This window comes from Strongylocentrotus purpuratus, unplaced genomic scaffold, assembly GCF_000002235.5.
Source record: "Strongylocentrotus purpuratus isolate Spur 01 unplaced genomic scaffold, Spur_5.0 spur5_scaffold_5, whole genome shotgun sequence".
Taxonomy (NCBI): Eukaryota; Metazoa; Echinodermata; class Echinoidea; order Camarodonta; family Strongylocentrotidae; genus Strongylocentrotus; species Strongylocentrotus purpuratus.
This window is the reverse complement of record NW_022145611.1, coordinates 27312549-27337592: the sequence shown is the minus strand read 5'-3', so window position 1 is coordinate 27337592 and position 25044 is coordinate 27312549. Positions and strand designations below refer to the sequence as shown.

The following is a 25044-nucleotide window of genomic DNA, read 5'->3' as shown; positions in this document are numbered from 1 at the left end:
AACCCCGGATTCAACTCGTATATCGTGCTGGCCTTGACAGCTAAATATAAACATCTGGAATAAATAAGATGCTATTCTGGTTGCTACTGGAATCTAAATCCGGAACCCGTGGAAGTCATCTGCTCCTCTCGTTATCGTTAATTCGCCGATATAGAAAAAGCGCCACGCGTCGACGTCCCATCTATCGTACATCGCAATTAAAACAAACCCCAATGCAATGCAAATGAATAGGTTCGCTTGGTATTATGGTTGAGGGTTATACTTGTTTAACGGTGAGTGGGATGTGTTACTTTTTCCCACTAATTTAAGTCTGTCTGGTAAGCCTATTAATCCATTCTTTTAAAGAATGAACTCTGGGTTAAGAGCATTAAAGGGATTAAATGATTAAGAATAACGAATCATTATTAGGACAATCAGGAAGATGAGACTCGCCTGTTATAATTAAACATTGCAGACGATACGTACCATACCCGATGTTGGTCAATGTTATGTATTTTGTTTCCTTGGTCTAAATATCAATTTTTCTATTATATTCAAAATCCTTGAAGGCCATGAAAATAATTTCAACAAGGCAGCATGTAGCAGTTTTCTGCAGTGATAAAATAATCTCTCATTTCCCTTGCTTAAACAAGAATGGTTAATACATGTGGGATTGTTTATTGATTAGAAGATCTTGATACTCACCCAATGGTTCAGGTAATTCCGGTATTGTCGGAGTGTTCCATATATCGTCCCCATGGTAACGTTGATGTCTTGGCGCAACATCGGTCTCTTGGCAAGAATGGAAGAAGCGGCTCTTGGCACTGTTGGAGTCGATCACGGGAAGGTGAACGCTGTCTTCGCTCGCAGAATTCTCGCTTTCTTCAGAGGAATGACTGTGGCGCCCTTCCGAAAGATCGGACTCCACAGAACTCCGAACGGTCTCAACAAAGAGAAGAGAAGCGCGGATATCAAGGTTCTCACTTAAAATGAAACGCTTAGGACCAATTTCGGGTTTGTCTTTATCAGGTGAAGAGAGTGTGGTGATTGTTCGCGTCGATTCGGTTTCAGGAACAATCTTGATCGTGGTTTCCAGTTTCTTGAATGGCGTCTCTATCGTCGCCGTTGTCTCCGAAGCTGAATCAGCCGAGTCATCGGAAAGTGGCGCGACATTCTTCGCCTCTGCTTCAAGGAGGTCAACACTGGAATACTTTGGACCATGGCCATTGGAATCACTGGAGTCTTGTGTGCATAAAACGGACATAACAGCGCGAGCGCCACCGGCAGCGAGGAATCGAGCCTTCGCATTGCTGATTTCGAGAGCTTTAGAATCCTCAAAAACATCATCACTCTCTTCCATGTCCGATGTATGCGTTTCCATGTCAACGTCCTTACTTCCCTCTGATATTGACATTGGAGGCATGTTCATGTCAATTTGAGAAAGGCTTGAGAAATCACTACTAGTCCTGTTAACACCAGAGATATTTGGTTGATCATCCGAAAAGAGGATACCGGCTTCTCTCGATTGAGCAGTTTGTCTCCCAGCGGCGCGATATCTTTCTTGTCTTAAAGACATGTCGGACGAGTCAATGCTGTAATGGCGGATCATTTTGGGTCGTTTTGGAACTGTGTAAATGGCTCCATCATATTCACGATCAAAGTTGAATTCAGGTGGCATATCCTGTGGAGAAACAGTTGGCGAGAATGTTACAGATTTTTTGGGACCTGGCTTTTCTAGGCTATTTCCGCGCTTCAGGATAGAAGTGTGTTTCCTCTTGGCAGCAGGGGCAGAAAATGGAGGCCTGTCTTCTGGGTTTTCTTCTGGTGTTGTGGCCGATAGAGATGGAATATCTAAGCTGAGTGGCCTGTGGCGCTTTATTGGTCTTTCCAGAGGGGGTCCCATTACAGTTTTTGAAATTTGGGGAAAGGACACTTTATCAGTTGCAATGGTCGGTACCTCAAGGCTTTCTTTCCTCCTGGCACCCGGGGGTTTCTTTGGGTTGATAGTAGCAGGTGGCATATTGCCTGGCGGTCCCGTCTGAGGTTGTTTCATTGGAAAAGATGCTTCACCCGTAAAGACTTGGGGAACTCCCAGACTATCAGCCCTCTGCGGAATGGGTCTGATAACCTCCTGTGAGATGGTTTGGTCCTTTTCTTGTTTTGTCTCACAGATTACAGGTGGCTGTACTGTAATTGTCAATGGTTCAGACTGCCTCCGCGTCGGCATTTTCCGTTGAACACCAGGATAGGCAATCTCCCCTTTCACAATCGACGGTATTCCGAGGCTGTCTTTCCGTACTATTCCCAGTGGACGCACAGGTCCGGAGCTTGCTGAATCACTTGAAACCCTCCTAGTACGCGGTGGCCTTTCAAAGGTTGGCCTCACCGAGAACTGAACGAAGAGATCGTGCGATTTCTTTGCAGGGGGCGAACCTTCTCCAGTTGTATTGGCCTGAGCGTCACTGTCACTTTTGTCCGACTCACTCTCAACGCAAATAATCGGCAATGCTATGCGTTTCTTTGTAGGTTTCGGTGACTGCTTCTTACCACCTTCTTCGTAGATGTCAGCCTCCTTGCTTTGGAGAATTCTTACATCTATATCTGTCGGCGTTGTCGGAGATAACGGTGTCGTCAATGATAGCTTTGGTACGACTCTTCCGGAATTCTTAGAGGTTGGAATCTTGACTGTCGATTCTGTAGATTCACTCTCCTCCTGAATGGTTGCTGGGGCCATTACCGTAATCGAAGGCAATGGGCTGCTCAGACTTCTAGAGCCGAAGGAACGTTTCTTCTCCGCAGGTGAGACTTGAGAGGTTGTGGTCTGAAGTGCAGGAGAACCTACAGTTTCCGTTTCCCCTCTAGATAGCGCAGGCTTGACGATACCTGGTGAGATAATATATAAAGGGGAAAAGAAAGAGAAATACTATAAATACCATGACCCAGGCATACATTGTAAGCGATTGGGATGTCAAAATTGAATGGTCGACGAGAATAGAACGACATTAAATCGCATTTCAGGTTATAAATAGCACACTCTTAATTATGGATATCAGAGGGCGGTGTATATATACACACAGAAATTGGTGCCATGCCAACATACCAAGTGGATGAATACTAAGCGGAAGTTTAGCGTCACATCTGGGATCAAAGATCTCTGCTTGACCTCACTTACAAAAACAAAAGAAAAACTAATCATCAAGGAAGATTAATATCACCACTACCGCCCTCATTTTGTTCCTAGATGGCTCGCGATCAGAGATAGCTCGGAGATGAACTGACATGTCAAGAGACGTAAACATTTCTCATGATAGATCGCTTGCTAAATTAAACATTTTGAAGAGCGTTAACTTTCATCCGGGGTTTCATCTTCATTCTGTTTCCCTGTAGATTTGCCAAACACGAAGCTGGCATCAAGAGCCTAAGTCGTGAAGAATAAAGAGCACGTTTATTCATGGACGACTTTATTAGTTCATGTACATCTTCCCCTTACACATACTTTCATATAAACCAATTAGATTTGTATAACCCAAAATTACTACAAATTTGATGTGATGATATTCTGAGATTTAAAAAACTCGATCACTTCAAAATAATATTTTTTTTTTGTTAACCCAGAGAAGCCTCATCAGCATCAATGTTGTCCTTCATAATTATATAGGGGCCCTGCAATTAATATTACCCCAGCAACAGCCGGTACCCATTTACACCTGAGTTGAGAGTGGTAAAAATATGAATTAATGCCTTGTCAAAAGACATTAATGCGGGGCTGGGATTCGAACCTTCAACCCTTAGATTGAGAGTCAAGTAAATGAAGCATAAAACCACGATACCTCCACTTATACAATAATATTGAAAGAATGGCAACTCAAAATGTATTAATCTTAAAATACATTTGAAGAAAAAATAACTAGATAGTTAAAGGCTATTTAAGTCATCACTGTTTTATTACGGCGATCAAAGCATGCATCGTTTATGCACACACAGAAGATACAGGTCTCAGCAGATTTTGATAGTCCTTCTCAGAGTTTAATTAAGAGAAGGAGCTTTACTAGCTTTGTACTATCCTTTACAGATGACACGAAAGGGGTTGATATAAAGTCATTTGACAAGCTGGGTCATCAAGGGCTTATTTTCTCGATTTTAGTTTGTGAGTTGGTCAGATCTTGAAACCATGCTGTGAGATAACGCGATCGACCCCATTCCGATACGGTCGTCTGTAGTATTAACCTTTAATCGACTCTCCTTTATTTCCTTCCACTTTCTAGAGTCCTTACCATTTGTATTTCTATTTCGAAGAGAAGTAGCAGTGGCAGTAGTAGAGCAACAATAGTAGTAAACAAAAATAGAAGTAATAGTAGTAGTAGTAGTAGTAGTAGTGGCAGCAGTGGCAGTAGCAACTGCATTAGCGGTAGCAGCAGTTGCATTAGTATTATATAGCGCGGTAGTAATAGCAGTTGCGGTAGTAGTCAGTGGCGGATCCAGGGGGGGGGGTGCAAATTTTAAAAAATCGAGGATAAAAAAAAAAGAAAAGTTGGGCCCCCTCTCCTAAGAAATCCTGGATCCGTGCCTGGTAGAAGTATTGGTAGTAGAAGTAGTAGTAGTAGTAGCAGTAGTAGCAATAGTAGTAGTAGTAGCAGCAGCAGTATTAGCAGTATTAGCAGAAGTAGTAGTAGTAGTAGTAGTAGTAGTAGTAGTAGTAGTAGTAGTAGACAAAATGATTGTAAAAGAAGTGGTCAGTGATCATTCGCGTTTATCTTTTTGTCCATGTACTTTTACTTTAAAATTCTATGTATTAGCAGTTTTTAAGAATAAAATTCAAAACTAAAGGAAATTCTGCCGGAGATGCACGTGCCGTCATGCAGGATCCGCCCATAAGCTACCAAATGTTCCAACATAAATAGGTATAGGGTTATAAACATTGACCCTTGTAAATGTGCTTACACTAGTTTTGCATGTTAGAGGTTGGGGGAGGGGGAGGAGGTGCAACATACAGTAGACCTTCAGTTATATCATTGACCAGCGTATCCTTACCCCCTCCCTACCCACCTCCACCACCATCACGCCTTCAATTAAACATCGGTAGCCAAATTCCTCTAGCAGCCAAGCTATAGATTATTATCTCTAAAATGCTGTCAGGGTGGGTGAAAATGAAGTGAATGCATTGTTCGGTCGAAAGTGAAAGCGCCAAGCATTCAACCTACACTACAGCCAAAGCTTCGTTCACATTAGGACGTGCGGCAACGTTTCGTTCGTCCTGAGAGGGGTTAGCCCTCTATCATGTGAAGATGTGAACATACCCTAGGATAGCAAGCAGGCGAGCCTGCATTCCTGTCATACCAGGGAAGCAGCTATTGACGGCATTGGCGGGTTGATAGACGTCATGAGAAATCCTCGCATGGATCCCGTATAAACAATACCCCCTCATCAGACTTTCCAATTCCCCTGTCCTCTCTTTCTTTGCCTCTATCTTTCTCTCTTGCTATCACACACTTTCTCTACCCTTCTATGACTCCTCTCTCTCTCTCTCTCTCTCTTACCCACAGATCCAATCATTCGCACTCCCTTCCTCGCCTCACCTTGATTTTGTTTTCTCTCTCTCTCTCCCCCCCCCCCCCTCTCTCTCTCTCTCTCTCTCTCTATCTCCATCTCTCTCTCCCCCCTCTCTCTCTATTATATATATATCTCTCTCTCTCTTATCCACCCCTCCCAAATACAAATACAAGATGATTTACAGATATTGGTAAATAGGTAGGGATAAAAAGGGCAGTGCACCATTGTATCTCAATACAAATATAATGAATAGCGTGGTATGTAATTACAGATTGCTCATTAATATATCACAGTCCATTCTCTTATCATAAACAGCTAGATGAGATGGGATGAGTTTATCGTGCTCTGCATGGGGCAACTCATAATCAAGTTGTAAAGAATATTATATCATGACGGGCAATGGTTTACTTCGAGCATCTGATTTTTATGTCTGAATGCGTAACTCGTCTGAATGATGCCAAATGAAATACACCTATTTGAACTTGATAATCCTTGTCTTTCTCTGAAAGAATGAAAACAAAAGAGTGCTATGGAAATGAAGAAGATGAAGTGGAATTATGAGTTACACGTGATTTTGTTAAGACAATACGCTTCGTTTGTTTTGAGGAATGATGTTGCTATTATTGCATTTGTAAATTAAAATGAACTATATATATTTAAAAACTGGGCTAATACATGTTTTAGATGACACACTGTAATAGCAACCTTTGTTATTCGTCTTTCATTTCCATAGTTGTGTAACCGACCTACAGACTCACTCATGACCGCTCTAAAGAGGCTATATTAATGAGATGGAAATGCCCTTTCAGGGTAAGACCATTTTCTAAATATAGGCCTAGATTTAAGAGGAGTTAAGTCATGGACAGAAGGTCTGTATCGTGTTGGTCAACAACCATGACCTGGCAGTGACCTCGGCACCTTGACCAGCTGTGGTATTACCCGTCCAATAAATATTATATAGACTTATTAAGTTGGAAGGCGCATACAAATTATATGGCGATGGTTTATAATTATAGTGACATGTGCATCATGAAAATATCGAGCATCCCTCTCCTACTCAACTCTCTCTCTCTCTCTCTCTCTCTCTCTCTCTCTCTCTCTCTCTTCTCTCTCTCTCTCTCTCTCTCTCTCTGTCTCCCCGGCTCACTCTCCATCTCTCTCCATCTCTCTCCTTCTCTCCCTCTCTCACCTGATATCTTAAAGCGATCATAGGTGTAGATTCTCCTTGTCTATTTTGTTCTAATCCCAAGTTCTCAAGAGCATCCCAGTCTCTCTCTCTCTCTCTCTCTCTCTCTCTCTCTCTCTCTCCCTTAGCGTGTTCGTTCTTCTCTTCTTGCATGCTCTTATTCTTCCTGTTTACTATCTTGTATTCTCTCATAAAATGCATCGAAAACTCTGTCCCACCCCCCCCCCCCTCTCTCTCTCTCTCTCTCTCTCTGCGTTATTGCTCAAGATTTTAGAAAAAAAAACACTTTTATCATAACTGTTGCCCTATCAATTTAGAATGAATTACCTTTAAATCAAGCGAGTTCATTTTCAAGTTTTTATTTTCCGCGAATGTGTCCATATCAAACGGGTATTGCGAGTGGCTACATCATTCTGTCATGGTTAACTGTATTAAATACCCCCTTTTGGGCAATTTCCTCGTTGAGAAGATTTAACAAGAAGCCAACTTTGATTGATATCATTAATATAGCAAACTTCAAACTGCGATTGAAATGACATTTTTAATGTACTACGTTGGTTTTAGGTGAAATAAGGGACATTTCTTAAGAAAGTGAAGGACATATTTCTCCATTTTAGAAGGGGAAAAAAGTAGATTAAAACACATCCTATTAAAACGAATTTTTAAAACTTGAAATGCTATCACTCTATTTTGGCCATATTATTAGCAAAAATCATTTATTTTGTTCGGTGCATTGCTTGTAGTACACTGCTTAATATTATGCGCAATTTGTCTGCATTTAGAATCTTCATTAAGAGGAGTTCCCACAAAAATGCTCATTATGATAGAACTCTACACACTAAGAAAATTAATAAGGGTGCAATTGGGGTGCAGATTTGCATCCACCTACGCGTATTTGACAGAGGGTGCTGCTATATTGTAGCAGAATATTATTGCACCCTTATTTCTTAGTGTGTAGGTATTTCCATCTCGTTTAATGTATACTTTTTATTATCTTCTTTTATTTTCCCTATTTATGGCGCTTTTTCTCTTTTGGGGTATGCACTTTGCGTGATCCTCTTCATCACGATGTCGTGAATCATCACGGCATATTCTTTGTCGCCTTGGACATTGATAAACACATTCAATGTGCAGAGAGAAAGCTTGCAAGGATATTGGATTAGATAGCCACAAGGCGATAAATAAAGAGAATCAATAAATAATAAGGACGGCTGCTCTATTATGACGCAAAAGGTGAATGTTATCTAGAGATAGAAAGATAGAACGTATATAGGCAAGAAAGAAACAATAATGATTAATTTTATTCCCTATCCTAGCTTCTCCTTCTTGATTTTTTGTTGGTGTTTGGTTGTTGAAGTTATTGTTGTTTATTTTGATTTCTTTGCAATCACTACAATTGTCTCTTATGTTTACACACCCAACGGCCTCGTTCCGTCTATACACCCACCCTCCCACACACACACACACACACACACACACACTTTTCTCTCTCCCTCTCTCTCTCTCTCTCTCTTTGCCGTCCTCCCCCTCTCCTTATTATTACATCCCCTTCTCTTTTCCTCTTCTATATCTTTCCCCCTTTTCTCATACTTCCTGTCTTTTGTTTATCTCCCCCCTCTACCTCTACTCCCTTTCATCTAATATACTCTTTCTTTCTCAATCTCTCTTTCTCACTACTCCCCTTCTCTCTTCCCCTTCCTCTTTATCTCCCATTCACTCTTCCCTCTCCTCTCCTACTTCTCTCACTTCTTTACTTTCCCCTTCTGCAATCTCTCTCTTTTTCTATCCATTCGTTCCTCCTTCGATATTCAGAGACAACTTTAAAGAAAACAACTCTCACTTTCATAACCATCGTGCCATGAAACAGTACAGGGCACATGGAGACTGATTATTTTTCGTCTGCCGCTAAATTAATATCAGTGTCAGACTCGGGCATGACCGGGAGGCCTCGGGGAATGTTCGTGTTTACCCCTCTATCAGTCAACCTACATGCACTACAGTGTGTGAACAGGGGATAGATACAGCGCTTCAAATTTCATTTTAGTTTTAGTTTTAGTTTAGATTTTGGCATGGTCATGAAATTAGATGAATAATAATTATCCCTTTCTTTGACATCCCTCAAAGTTTCTAGGAATAATCATCAACGTTTAGTTTTGGAAGTCAATGTCATTTTTTCCAAAAGAATGCATCAGCAAAATCCTCAGGCTAGATCGAAGTACATTTTGTTTCTGAACCAAAAATTTAATTCACGATGAAATTCGATATCGGATTTTTATTAAATGTCTTTCTTCCCTCGTTTTAAAGCATTCTCATTTTTAAGAGGCATGTCCGCTGTCTCATTATTCGTAATTAACATTACCTCGAAGCTGGTATAGGGGCCATGAAGTCATGCTAGCCAGATTTGTCAGAATACTACGGAAAGAATCTTACAGTCATGGTTAAAAGAGGAAAGAGACAGAAAGAGACAGACTAGAGAGGGAGAGAAAAATAATACAGAGACAGACATGTACAGTGACAGAGAGACAGAGAGAAACAGAGACAGGCATATAGTGACAGAAAGAGGGGTGGAAACCATGACAGACACACTGTGACAGAGAGACAGACCTATAGTGACAGAGAGACAGACCTATAGTGACAGAGAAACAGATAGAAATAGAGACAGACCTATAAAGTGACAGAGAGACAGATAGAAATTTAAACAGACCTATATAGTGACAGAGAGACAGATATAAATTGAGACATACCTTTAGTTACAGAGAGACGGATAGAAATAACGACAGACATACAGTGACAGAAAGACAGATGAAAACAGAGACTGGCATATTAAAGTGACAGAAAGACAGATATAACAGAAACAGACATAGTTACAGTGGCAGAGAGACAAATAGAAACATAGACAGACAAACAGTGACAGAGAGACAAATAGGAACAGAATAAGACATATTAAAGTGACAGAGAGACAGATAGAAAAAGAGACAGACAAACAGTGACAAACAGAGAGAGAGAGAGATAGAGAGAGAGAGAGGGAGCTATAAATATATATCGCGATGCAATAAAAAGGATGTGGAGAGCGTTCCGCACGCTTTCCACCAGAAGTAAGTACTCCATGTAATCCTCGCAAAAACATCTCACCCCGGGGAATACGCACCTTCTCCTTATTTAGCCCGCCATTTTGACCGAGCTGTCTTGTTTATAATGTTCATGCTCTCGACAAGGAAGGAGATAGGGCATATCGTGAACGATGGAGGTATTTTTAGACGGCTACAAATAACCCTCATCCGAATACTGTCATGGTTTGACTCGTACTCAAATTTGAGAAACGTTTAGGGGCTGCTGTTTTTGTGTTTCCTTTCTGTTATCGTATATCAGGGAAAGTCGCGGATGGATAGTGAGTAACCTGAACGGAAATCATCGAGATATTTATCAAAGGAACACTTTGTATTACAGGAACGATTATACAGAGAGTTTTAACTATGAGTTTCCTTTCATCTATTTTGATGTCTTTAAAGCAATGCACGATAACGTTAATAATTCTATTTATTGTAGATGTTTGGGCAGATCCTCGGAGCAGAAAAAAATCGACACCTCCCCTAGAAACAATTGAACAACAAGATATAAGTTATGCTCATAATATTCACCTTCGAGAAATAGTGGACTTTCAAACACAACCACCTCCCCACACACGCACACACACACACACACACACACACAATCCTAGAAACAGAATAATACATAAGAAGAGGCAAAGTGCTAATAGGTATGAATTAGCTATTAAAAGTAAAAAGTCTGAAAGTTTCATAGAGACGAAACTAAACTATTTCTAGGTCAAAACAATAACAGTATGAAAATAGCCCCGAAACTAACATATTTTGGTTACAAAATATCCTTCTATCTCTACTCGCACCTATTCCTGTTTCTTGGCCCACCTCTCTACCCGCTGTTCTCCTCCGTAAAGACATTGCTCACACGGCCTACATACCTCGTGCCATGTTCAATTTCGTCAAGGAGCTCCGTTTGTGGCGCATTGGTTTCGTGTTCTAAACATAGCATGCTACATGGTGTGATTTTGGCCTGTATACAAGTATTAAGTAAGACGTGGAGTTTTTGTATAGTGTACATTCGGTGTCAAAAAGGATTTCAGGCTCCACTGCTGTGTGATGGGTTGATTAAAGCATGTAGTTTTGAAGAAGAAAAATACAAGGTCTTCAGCTAAAAAAACTTTGGTAACTCAAGGATTGTTAAAATGTATTAATAGAAAGAATCGTCTACATAAATTATTTTGCCAAAAACGTACTAAATCCATTGAATTTAAATATAAGAAATATCGAAACAAATTAAATGAAATCCTACGAACGGCTCGTAAAAAGTATTATTGTGACTTGTTAACCAAGAATAAGCACAATCTTAGAAAAGTTTGGCAAATTATAAATGATTTAATGTGTAAGAAAAATAAAAAAAACTTTCCATTATATTTTATGAAAAATAATGTAAAAGTGTATAAAAATGAAGATATAGTAAATGAATTTAACAATTTTTTTTCGAACATTGCTGCAAATACCTTAAAACAAATTCATCATAATTCTAGAAAACAATTTAGACGATACCTTAAAAATCCAAGTCAAACATCAATGCATTTTTATCCAACTAATGAATTAGAAATCATCAAAATTGTTAAAGAAATAAAAATAAAATGATATCAGTACTTTTGTTGTAAAAACAGTAATCCATTCCATATCAACCCCTCTAGTCGATATATTTAATTTATCTTTATGTTCAGGAGGAGTACCTAATAATCTGAAAATTCGAAAGATCATTCCTATATTTAAAAAAGGCGATAAACACTTATTTTCCAATTATCGATCAATTACATTATTACCATGTTTTTCAAAAATCCTGGAAAAAATTGTTTATAAAAAACTAATTTCTTATTTGGATAGAAATAAAATATTAAATAATTGTCAGTATGGCTTTAGGGCAAGACATTCCTGTGAACATGCATTAATTGATTTAAATAACACTCTTTTAACTAATATCAATAACAATTATCACTCATTTTGAATATTTTTAGACTTGTCAAAAGCCTTCGACCTCATAGACCATAACATACTTTTATATAAATTATCCCATTATGGTATCAGGGGAGCAGTATTGGAATGGTTTCAGAGCTACTTACTTGATCGACGTAACTATACTTCATTTAATAATTCCCAATACTCGAAAGCCCAGTATGGGGTCCCTCAAGGCTTTATACTGGGCCCGCTCCTCTTCCTAATTTATATTAATGATTTATGTACAGCTTCTTCATTTTTTTTTATTATGTCTTATTTGCAGACGATACAACTATCATTTCAACCCATAGTAACTTTATGTTTTTGTTAGAAAAAAACCAATAATGAATTATGTAAAATAGCCGATTGGTTCGATGCTAACAAATTGATTGTTATATATGAGACAACTAATGTTATGTATTTTCGAAAACCTCATGTATCACACAATTGTTTAGATTATCATATAAAAATGAATGATGTTACTTTAAATTTGGTTAACTCTGTCAAATTCCTAGGATTTATAGTTGATGATAATCTGTCATTTAAGGAACACCGTTTCTGTATAAGTAACAAGATGTCAAAGAACATAGGTATATTATCTAAATTACGTAGTACCCTTACTGAAAAGCACCTATTTATGCTTTATAATTCTTTATTACTTCCCTATATTTATTATGTTAATATTACTTGGGCAAGTTGTGGCACTACTAAATTGAACCCTATACACAGACTGCAAAAAAAGGCCTTACGCATATTATGTTCGAACTCCCCTTACTTAGCTCCGTCAAGCCCAATATTTGCAAGGTTAAACACATTGACAATTTTTGATATTCATACAATTCAAATTGCGATCCTGATATATTACGTGAAACATAATTTAGCACCTCTTAATATAATTAATTTGTTTCAGTATAATAAAGATTACCATCAGTATAATACCCGTTCCCACTCTAAATTCCATTATCCATTAGCGCTGAATCAGTCAACTCTTAATGCATTTAAATCTGTTGGTCCTCGAATATGGAATTCCCTCTCTTCTGATGTAACTTCCAGCAGTAATGTTACTTCCTTTAAAACCAAACTCAAACGTTCAATAATAATTACCTATGTCAAATAAACATGTAATTTCATTTCTCCTCCCTACGTTTTCTTACTTCACCTTTTCCTATTTCCCTTTGCCTGTATGTTTAGTGTTTAATGTTTTTCTTTATTTTTTTTAAAAATTAAGTTTGTTTTGTATCTCATGTTTATTGTATATATATTTCTTTATGTATTGGGCACCCCATTAATCAAGCCTTGGCTTTTAGGGGCACCCTGACCATTTAAACGGTATAATTTTCATACATGCATGATTTGTATATTGATTTTTTTTTAAATTTTTTAAATGGTTTAATAAAACGAATTGAATTGAATTGAAATTGAAGAACATTATATTTAGCAGTCGATGTATAATACTTTGAATAAATTTGTTTCTTGCGGCTGAAACGAATTAGGGATAATTACACTGTTTTTCTTCCAGATATATGATAACAGTAGTGTAAAATGGTGCCCCAAGCCCCCCCCCCCCCCCCACAATGATGTAGGTTACTGGGTTGCCAAACATAGGAATACATAATATAAAGCGTAAGTAAAACAAGGGCCAATAAGTAGAACGAGAGAGAGTGGGCTTTTTTTTGGGGGGGGGTGGTAAAGATGACGCAGAGAAGTGGAGGAAAGAGGTTACCATGAAAATAGGTGTTTGCATATAATTATTATGCTCGAGCTTGGGTATTTGTACAAAGCAGAGAGAGCCCGACATTGGCCTGAGCCGCCTGGCAATGAGTGAAAGCATGGTAGAGAAAATTAATGGATGGGGGGGGGGGGGGTGTGTAAAAGACAGAGAGAGAGAGAGAAAGAGGGGGGTGGGGTAAAGAGATATACGATAATCGGAGGGGAGTAGGGGATAGAGGAGGTTGGGGAAATAGAAAAAGAGGAGAAGAGAGAGAGAGAGAACAAAAAAAAGGAGGGAGAGAGAGAGAGAGAGAGGAGAAAGGATAGGAAGATTATAAATCCAGAGATGTAGATAAAGACAAGGATGTACACAGAGAGAAAGACAGGTAGAGATATACAAAGAGAGATACAGAGAGATACAGAGAGTGAGAAAGATACAGAGAGAGAGAGAGAGAGAGAGTGAGAGAGTGAGTGAGAGAGAGAGAGAGAGAGAGAGATGCATCACCCCCAATACCTTTATTTTCGTGGTCCCTGGATCGCCAGCCACGCACTGTATAAACGAAAGGACCGCCACTCAGGTTTTAGGTTACCACTATGACGTAAGCACGCGGTACATTGCCATGCTAGAAGTGAATCGGGCAATAGACTTCCTATTGTATTCCAACTACTGAAGGAGAGCAACCTGAAAAAGTTTCGTGATCGAGTGGAGGGATATGAAATGGGGAGGGGAAGGGGATGGGGTCACAAAGAATAAATCAGCAAAATATAGAAAGAAAGGATTTTGAAAAAAATGCGGAGAGGGGGAAGTTATTAATGCACTAAGTTGCTATCTACTCAAGATTTCCGGACATATAATACAATCATGTTGACATAGCAAGTAATGTTATGGACTGCCAAAGAACCAATTATAACATTTTCTGTATAGGAATATTGCGGAGGGTGGTCTTCGCATATTACATTCCCTCCTTATTCCATTATTTACCTATACCACAATAATTATGATCTATTTTTGGTATTTTGAGGGACGAATGTTTAAAATTATAACGTTTTATAAAATAATAATTGAATGGGCAAAAATGTAGTAGGCATGTTGTTAAATAACCCTTTGCAATGTGTGATTAAGATGTTTTCAGTCAACATTTCACAAGAGTATCTATTGTGTTAACACACGGAATTAGTTTTCAATGCTAAACAATTAATTTTGTAATGAAAATAATGGAACGATATAACAAAAAACGCAATCCTGAATAACACTGGATGGCATACAATACCCCGACTTCGCTTTCCCTCCTTTTGTAACGGAATGTTTACTTACTCTATACTGTTTTCCAGCGGCCTATGTGTCGAGTGAAGCCAAGAGAGCACACTGTCTAATACTTCCTCTTCTTCTTTTTGGTGACCATTCTTAGCCAACATGCAACGAATAACTATTTATTACTGGGCTTCTAACATGAATGAATGAATGAATAGCTGCTTCTCGTAATGTATCGTTTAAACTTGTTTTGTTTGCAGCAAAACAATTGCACATAAACAATCGAAACATAATTATATTCAAACTTTACGCCAGGACCTGGTAGTAACATACGTGATGGTGGTGGTGGTGGGGGGGGGGGGGGCGTGAGTCCAACGCAGAATCCTTAATATCTAAATGATGAGTAAGATTGCAACGTATTATCAAAATTGAAAAATAATATCCTAAGATAAATTTCTCAAATCTTACCTTAACATGTTAAGTTGCCTGTCAAAATGTTTTCTTTAGATAAATTTGTTATGAATCCATGACGCATTTATATTTAACTATATACATTGATGTTTAAAATGTGTACCCATTAATGAATAATTGTTTTCTAAGAATTTACTTTTTTTATACTAAAAAAACAAAGCTTGACGATGCAGTTTTAAACCGATTTTACTGATAATGCTAAGTTTAAAGACGCATATGAACCAATGTTAATGATGCATCATCAGTTGGTATCACATGCAATGAAATACACAATAATAAAACAATAGAACGGACCGATATTGGAAGCATTTACTTTATATGTGAAAACCCATGGTAAACATAATGTCCTTCATTAAAGAGGTTGCCTAATTTGATATTCTTCATACTGCACTCAGGATTAAAATCTCCCATTTTAATGGCGCTGTCCGTAATTTGGTAACAGTCAGCAGCATATTAATAACAATAAAAAGTGCATTTACCTTGAGCGCGGCATGTATGGAAGCGACTGGTACCAAATAGTGGGTGTGGAATTACATGTTCATACATTACCGAAGGGCGGAGAGATTTGGTTCTCTTCTTCTTCCATTTAGGACATGCCGAACATCAATTTATTCAAGATCATATTTCAGGTTATCTATCCATATAGTTTAGCAATAGTATATAACGTGTGTTGTTTTAGTATATAAAAAGAAAAAGAACGAAATAATGAACAGACAAAGTGAGTTATCGAACCGTTGTGAAAAACATTCCTCTGAATATAATTGGAATTGCATTAATGATTTTTTAAAAGAACAAATTACTTCTTTATAAGATAGAATATACATTAAAATAATGTCAAAGTAATTAAAATATAAAATAAACTGTCACACTTCTGCGGGATGTCAATTCCCCTCTCTCGTTATACGGTTATATCATGTATATATTATTCTTGCTTTTGGATCTACTTTTGTTTGGTTTTGCTTGGTTTTGTTAATTATTATGCAGAACGTGGCAGCTCATCCAATGTAGCGCTACAATGTCGATTCCTTGAGCATTTTGATTGTCAAGTGGATTTGGCGCCATACAAATCTTATGTATTATTATTATTATTAATTTTCAAGAGCTTTAGTTCAAAGTGAAGTAGCCAATTTTACTTTCATACAGTGAGGCGTGTAAAACTCAATTAAGTTTCTATGAAACTGACAAAATAATAACCTCCTCACAAAATAAGAATCTGTCTGTTTTCTAAACGACATTATCGCCCCCATGATGTCGGTCTTTTTTCTTTCGTGAGATCGGATATAATACGCCTTCTTCCTTAAACAACACTAGTATCACTCCCTTTAAGTCTATATTTGGGGATAAGATAAAATAAAGTACCCGCCTCTTTTCTTAAACAACTCCCTTTAAGTCGTTATTTAGGGGATCTGATAAGAAACCTACCAGCCTCTTTCCTTTAACATCTTCCTTTAAGTCGTTCTTTGAGGATCGGATGAAAAGTACCCGCCTCCTTCCTTAAACAACTTAATATCATTCCCTTTAAGTTGTTCTTGTTCTCCTGGGAGATCCGATAACTCGTGATAACAGCTGCTCCCATCAACAGTGCTGACGTCACAATCTATCTCCGGTCGCATCATGGTATCTAAAGTAGTCGTGTCAATTAAAACTGACTATAACTGATGGAGTCCTTTCGACGTGGACTACGTATATAGCACGACATTGGCTTATGGTATGCCGTTTCGTTTAGTTTCAAACACGTGCAAGGGCGATGTCAAAAGATGTCCCCAATCATACCCGTGTCCTCCTTCTCTCCGAGAAAGCAACAACAACAGAAAGGGATCGTCTCTCTTAATATTAACAATTTGTAATTTTTGTTCTAATCATCACTCTTTTGTATGACTGCACCGTTGCTTTCTTCACATTATACAGATATATTTTACGATTACAAATCTTTGTACGTTATCAAAAGATGAGGAGATGTTTTACGTACAGCAGAAATTAAATCTATTATTGAATCTAGTTCACGCCTCCGTGTTTGATTCAGGTTCTTGTCCACTATTCCCAATTTAATTCCACCGCTTCGAATCTTAATCAAGTTTATATCTGCGAGCGTTATAGATGGAGAGAGACGATTTGTCGCACGCTTTCTCTCGAAGTAATTTTATTTCTCTTTGAGGTAGGGTTTTCTCATAATGTTTCAACCGAACGCATAAACTGGGTTCTTGTTTGGCTTAGAAATTGTTTACACGCTTGCACTGAATTCAACTCCTTGGTTGAATACATACCTACTAGCAATGCTCGTTAGAAAACATAGGACACTCTTTCGGCGGACACATTTTGTAGCCATATCTTACTTCAAAACTGAAGTCTCACTCTGGAATCTTACAGATGTTGTCGGTGGGGTTCTGAGAAGGTTAGGGACTATTTTTAAGAGATGCTATCTATTTTTTTTAACAAGCCAGAAGATTAATGACTGGTCTTACTGCATGAGACATGGATTGAGACCCGAGATGTAAAGGATGACGTGATGTATGGTATATTTATCTCCCGATTGAAGACCAGTTATTATTGTATGTCATCGGCAAACAAACATAGCCTCATAGGGATTATTTCTATAATGATGCTAATCACGGAGATATGAAATAGATTATTGTCTTAATGATTAACTATTTCAGAACTCTGTCTGTCTCTGTGTTTAGTCTAGGTTGCCTTTCATATCGCTACCCCTCCCTCTCTTCCTTTCTCCTTGTCACTTTCTTCTTCTTCTTTTTGTGGGGGAGGGGGCTATCTTTCTCTCCTCCTCTCTCCCTCGCTTTCTCCCCTCTCTCCTACTTTCCCTTTCTTTTTCTCTCTGACTTTCTCTCTTTCTCTCTCCCTCTCTTTCGTTCTCCCTCCCTCTCCCACCCTCCTTTTGACTTCACGCCTTAGTTTTTTTTCGACTTCAACTACCCCCTAAATGTTTGTTTTTTCTTTATCTCTCCCATCCTCTTTTCTCTTTGAAGATGCCTCTTCGCTTTTTTGTTTCGTTTTGTAGTCATTTAGAATCTTGGATTAAAATGTCAAAAATGGTGTATTTATGCCATAACTACATTTTGCCATGTTCTCCAGTACCATTACTGCACCCCTCCTTTCATAATCCGATCATAATCTGAGGGCTTGCTTTATTTCTTTGTTTTTCTTGTATGCAAATCCACTGTTAATCTCGACGAATTGTTAAGCTTATCGTCACATTTTGAAGTCATAGGACCCCCCCCCCGTTTTTTTTTTTTTTGGTAACCCGTTTATAGTAATAACAACGTTCGAGAAAGGGATCCCTTTTTGTAAACTATTCGGGAAAATTCGATAAATCCTTCAATAATTATTCATGTTATTTGCAATTCATTTTATGAATTTCTTCGGAGAATTCGTTTACCCCATAGCCACCCAAATTTTGAATTATCAGACCTTGCCTTATCTGCCTTTTGAAGAAAGAAAAAAACCTTTTGGCTCACACTTTGGAAAAAATAATTGATCCGTCTTTTTCCTCAAAACGCCCAACCCCCCCTGGTAGGAGATACCGTTGCTAGATGAAGAGGTTTCAAAATCTTATACCCTATCTCCCTCTTCAAAATAGGTATCACTTCGGAAGGAAACCAGTCAGATGGCAAACCATTTGAGATGTGATCCCTGCCTCCTCACGTTCGAGATGGAAGACGCGATTTTCTTCTTCTTCTATCTTATTCTAGCTTTGAAACGGAATTCGACCGTTAAGCAGCGGTATGAAAGCCTTTGAGTGATGGGTAATCTTGGGTAGATCCAGTTTGGTCTTTCGCTTATCCGCTCAGGATATCCTAAAGTTGATTGCATATTCGGTGTCGAACGGTCTGCAATTGCACTTTTGAATGCATTTTTTTTTCTCCAAGCTACATTCCTTATGCTCCTTTTCATAAATGTGTGGACCCAAACTCACGCAAGATAATAATTGAAGAAATAGACGAAATGGAGCAAAACGATGCAGCATCAACAAATAATAATTATCTTTAGGCTCCTACAAAGAATAACATTATTGCTGCAGTTAATGTACTGCGGAAGCAAAACTATACAAGGTCTTACAAAACCCGACGTAAGGAACGAAATACTGATAAACGACTCAGGATGACTTACCTTTTAAATTTAGTTTCAAAATGCACTTGTATTACCAGAAATTTATACCCAAGTACCGCCAAACCAATTCAAAAATGACTAATAAATTTGCCATTCAAGACTAATTTAACGTCGTTCTTTTTTCGGTCATCTCCTCAGTAGCATTATGGACATGGCGCCAGTTTTTTCTCTTGTTTGAGTGACATATTGGTTTGTCGCCCCCCCCCCCCCTCCCCTCCCATCCCTCCCCGGTCCGTCATCGCCCGTGTGCATAAAATATTTTCTTTGTTTACTTCAAATTAACATTTTAGAGAACTAAAAATGTAGAACAGTTAAAATCTTTAATGTCGGTAAACATTAATGCTTTTTGAAAGGAAAGAGAATCACACCTACATAAACACAGCTCGCAATGTGCATTATGTTTACACTTCACAAGACTCTCGCTACAGAATTGAGAAAAAACATCAGAAAGTGAATGAAAAGTAATTAATATTAAAGATGATTAAATTGTATTTTAAAGCTAATTATTTCTTTTTGAATATCCCTTTTCATTATACTCGCACGAAACGCACACAACCCCCCTAATCCACATGAGTAACTATACTCTCTCTCTCTCTCTCTCTCTCTCTCTCTCTTTTCTTCTCTCTCTCTCTCTCTCTCTCTCTCTTTTCCTTCTCTCTCTCTCTCTCTCCCCTTCTCTCTTTCAATTAGCTTTCTCTCACCTTTCTCTCTCACCCACGCTCTCCATCGGTCGTAACTGCATTGTTTGTTGTGGAAGTGAGCAATATAGCGCTCATTGCCACACGATCAGAAACGCATCAATAAAATGTGATTTAAGTCTCCATGACGTCAAAGCAATGTTCCTCGCGTGACCAATAGGTCGATTTACTACATTCCAACCAAGTCAGTTTCTACCTCAGTAGTCGTTATCGTGACATTAATTCGGACGACCTGTCGATTAGCATTAGCATTGTTGCATATACACGATTTTACTTCCCCTATATAAGTTCACCATGAAGATGATGAACATTAATTTGTATAGAGCTAAATAAACAAGTTAAGAATGCTATTTCCCACTACCATGCGTTTGTCTACATTACGAATATCCTACCAAGTATATTGAACTGTATATTTGTTATACTTGACAGTATGGGTGTTCTTCTAAATAAGACATGTTATTAATGTCCCATATTTTCGTATCAGTTGAGAATAATTATTGGCGATATTATTAGACTTTCAATGCAAATTAAAAATCCTTTTCACACATTTAAATTACTAAGCGTTGATACTTTTTTGCTAAAACTTTGAATTCTTTTGTTCTTCTACATTCGGCGATAAAAATGATTCAATTTAATAGATTACGATTCTATGAAGTTTTCAATGTATTTTTTTTTCTTCAAAGACTTCAATTACATAATGAACACATTTTGGTTTGAAATCACATAACTCCCATCTGCCTTGTCGACATTTCGTCTGCAAGAAATTTTATATTTCTATATGCAGGAGTATTGACTGTTATTCAGCATTCTCTATATATAGGGAGTCACTTCTGACTACGTCATACCTGAAATATATCATTAATTGAACTACATCATTCGATTAAAAATAGAAGATGATGTCAGTATAGAGGAGGAGGAGGTGGAGGCAAGTACGGGTCCATTAGAGAAGATGAATCGGTATTTCATCCAGTGATCTCGCGAAGCTAGATACAAAGCAATGCCAGGTATTCCGATGTTAAGCTTTGAGAGCTCTTACTTCAACCGTCAGGACGAAAGAAGAAATCAAATCCCAACATTGCACAGGTACTGACGTTCATGGTAACTATCATTTGCACCGATGGTATGCGATGATAAACGATCCGATCGCTCTTATGTCACTAGTTGTTTGTACGCCCTGTCGTCTGAGTCGAAACAAGGTGAGCTATCGGAAAAACATTGCGCGCCAAAGTGAGCCGATGTCCAGCTCTATTCAAAATAAGCTAATGATAGGCTAATTATCGTCGAGGGTAATTCTAATGATACATGAATAGCACAACAAGATTTAATTTGTAATGAGTAGGATAAAAGAGAATGAGAATAGGAGAACTTACCTTCTGCGGAGTCTGAACCGTGATCGTCTGACGAAGACGACGATTGGCGGGTAGCCACCGAGCAAGATGGCGTGGATGTGGGGGATGACGTAGATGATGACGTCAACAAGGTGGTAACCAGTGATGACGAGGCCTGCATCTTTGGAGACTGCAAAAGAGAGGTGGCCGAGGATGAGGGCAAAGAAGAAGGAAACGATGACCTTCGATCCAGGGTAGGCTTCCGAGGTTTCTCCCTTCCCCTCTCGCCCCCATCTTGGATATCATCTTCCTCCACTCGTTTGCGGGTGATCTCCGTTGTTGTGGCGAAGTCGACCACGCGATGGTGAGTATGCTGGCCATTGTTGTCTGCGCTGGCTCGGCGTAGTAAGGATGGTTTATAGAGGAGGGGGTTGTTCCTGGGCTGAGCTGGTTTAGCCACCCAATGTGAACGGTGCATATAAGCTGGTTGTTTATTAAGCCAGCTTTGCTCTGGTTGACCCTCCTTGCTGCTTCCAGAACTTGATTTTCTCCTTCTTGTTTCGCTTCCTTCCTCCCCGTTGAGGCTACCCTCCGTACTGCCCTCCGAATCGTCACTCAGTTTGCGCCTCGTGGCGGCCACAGTCGAGATGGGCGTGGTCGCAGCCGATATCAAATCTTCTTTGATTGTTTCTTTCTCTGTTTCTTCAATCGGGAGGTCCGGGCTAGGGGCTGATTGACCCCCACCTCTATCACGAGGTGGGTCAGTTTCGGGTTCGTATCGTACTTCCGTTACATCCACGACGGCATGAGGTCGAATGATGTTGGTTCTCGTATGCGTTGTCGTCGACGTCAACGACCACCATAAAGCGACGGTTCTCTGGCAGTAGATGACAGCGGCCGTCGACACGAGCACGGCTGCGAGGGACACAGCGATCTGAGTACTCAGTGCCGACGCCAAAAAAAGTTCCAGGCCGTATGCCATCGGATAAAGCAGTACGGAGGCCATGGCTTTGATTAGCGGTCTTCCTCTATAATCAACCAGCCGTTGGACAGCACTTGCCCTCCCTTGTGTTAACTCGTTGAGAACTTGGCTTACTTTTGAGGATGATGCGTGCTCGATGATGCTACATCCCCATCATCTCTGTATTTCCCTCTCTCTCTTTCTCCGCTCTACTTTCTTTCCCCATCTCTATGTCTGTCTCGCTCTCTCCATGCCATCCTATATCTTCCAGTAGAGATACATCGTCTCACGGAGTTGGGGGTCGGGTGCTCATCATCCAATCCTAGCCTCTCGCTACCAGTTTGCGGGGGGCCCCGGCGCAAGCGCAGCAATGCCTGGAATGAGGAACAGAGATCCGCCGACTGATAGGCACGAACTATTTTGAGTTCGAGATTAATGGTTCAGACAGTAATGCAATAGCGTTGACACGACTGACCGCCCATTGCATATCACCAGTCCTACATCCGAAAAGACTTAACAGAATAAATTATAAGCGGGTTCCTTTCAACCCCACCCAAGATACCTATGTTGACTACATCATTCTCAACAAAATTATTAGTTTTGACGACTTTCTATTTCGTAAAGTCCTGAATAGAAAGTTTTAAAACCGCAGCAATTATTTATAAAGGTCTTTAAAAGTGTTTAAAAATGTCAGAGCATTTTGATATCAACCTGACAGTTCATTGATTTCATTGTATATTTGATTGTATATTGTAAACCGCTACAATATGTTCAATTACATATTTCATTCTGATTTGAGAATCAATAAAATCCCTGTGGAGGGAACAATATTACTTTTAAAAAAATGTTGATCATTATGACTTAACGGGCAATTTTTCTTTAACTTAAAGATAAACTCCAGTACTGGTAAAAAAAAAAAAAAATTCTCACAGAATCAAACGAAACTTACACTGAATGTTCAAGATTACAAATAAATGACATGTGCCAAACAATTTTGGAAGAAAATGTATACTGGCTGAGTAATGAGCATAGAAAGACAAGGAAATCAAGGTAGTACTAGCCCCGACATCATGTGTGTTGTCCCATATATAGCTTTCTATGTGAGTGCTTGTTACTTTACCAAGACTCGGTCAAATTTATTATGATTTTGATGACTCCAGAACCTTGCAGTGCACAGCAATACTTACATGCTACATGATCAACTGTTTCTGATCCTTTCCACACCTTTTCTTTCACAATGCAATCGCATTACCAGTACTAAAGTTTATCTTTAAGTACTTTAATTTCTTATCAAAGTTTTATTATCATGCAGTCCTAAACAACTGTCAACATAATGAAACTTCCCATATAAGTCCTGAAGTTGCGAGAATGGTAATCTTATTTTAACTGTACGGGAGAGTTTTTCTTTACAGTTATCTCTAACTTGTTTTCTAACAACCAATAGTTTGCGATGTGAGAAAATAGGCGAGAAAATAGGAGCTACCAAAATTAATGAAACCCACTTGTCCTACAAACCTCATTATGTTCACGTATGAGGGGGGGGGGGGGGGGAAGGGGCATTGAGAACTTTCCTATATGTTCTTTTTAAAAGTTGTGTGTACGTACGCCCTCCCCTTGCATAATCTCCTAAAGATAAAGTGGCGTTGTCACTTGAGCGCCGAATGAGAGGGCGCACTATAAAGAACTCAGAATTGCCAAGTAGATTCCCATGATCATACATGTGATGGGTTTTGTTCCCCTTCTAACTTTAGATCTGGTGGAAAGGTGGATTTGATGCTCTTCCTCTCTCTCAAAAAACACTCTCCAGATTTATGCCACGCCTCTTTGTGAGGGCATGTTAATCAATCAGGTGTAATGCACGAGTGTATAATGGGCCTAAAAATACAGTTCTTAATATAGAAAAGAATGATCCGTCATCCTCATCCCAAACCTCACATTCTCTCTCCTTCCCTCCTACTCTTCCTCTTTCTTTCCATCCCTCTCTCTCTTTCTTTCTATCTTCACCCCCCCCCCCTCTCTCTCTCCAAGTCCTTTCTTTCCATTTTTTCTGATATACACTCTCTTTTCGGTTGATATTAGGAAGTATTCGGGTAGGTGGATATGAAATACCAATGCAAGGAAACTGATGAGTGTGGGATGTGAAATTTGAGAGGGAAAGGAAGAGTTAGAGAAAATCAAGAGATAGGTGCATCGAGAAAAAAAAAATATATAGATATTTAAATGATCATATTCATTACCTGTAATTCCTTCCAACTAAAATCTTCTTTTTTAATGAAAATTACCAAAGTAAAATTAACACCCAAATGTTTTATATCGTTTTATCTTCTAAAAGCCACTTCATTTCGCTCAATTATAGTAGTTATTGCTACAGTCTTTAAACACATACATTCCACAGATATTCCTTTCATGAAAGTATGAAGCTTTTTGACATCGTGAATAGTTATTTCATAAATAAACATCATGAGAGCATGAGAGTAAATAGAACAAGCAGACAAAACACATTGTAGTTACGTGTTTATTCAAGTACTATAACAAAATACAAGAATTTATTATACAAAGTCCACCAATTATTCACAAAACCAAGATATAACGAGTGACCAATTTCCATCCTAGTTTCTAACGAATCAATCAATCAATTAACATACATGTGTATCTACATACAACATACAAGTGTCTCTCCATATAAGATATAAATAAGTGTCAATTTTTAAATATATCATGAAAATAGTACATTTATGT

General features: G+C 38.7%; 1 protein-coding gene across 1 annotated transcript in view; it reads right to left on the bottom strand.

Moving 5' to 3' along the window:
* Positions 1-22711, bottom strand: part of LOC579378 — a 31794-nt gene extending 9083 nt beyond the window's left edge. The window contains exons 1-2 of the mRNA XM_030999444.1: positions 21387-22711; positions 685-2862 (exon numbers count right to left, since the gene is read on the bottom strand). Of these exons, the coding sequence (XP_030855304.1) occupies positions 685-2862; positions 21387-22350 (3142 nt within the window). The 5' untranslated portion in view covers positions 22351-22711. The remainder of the gene's footprint in view (positions 1-684; positions 2863-21386) is intronic.
* Positions 22712-25044: the final 2333 nt, after the last annotated feature.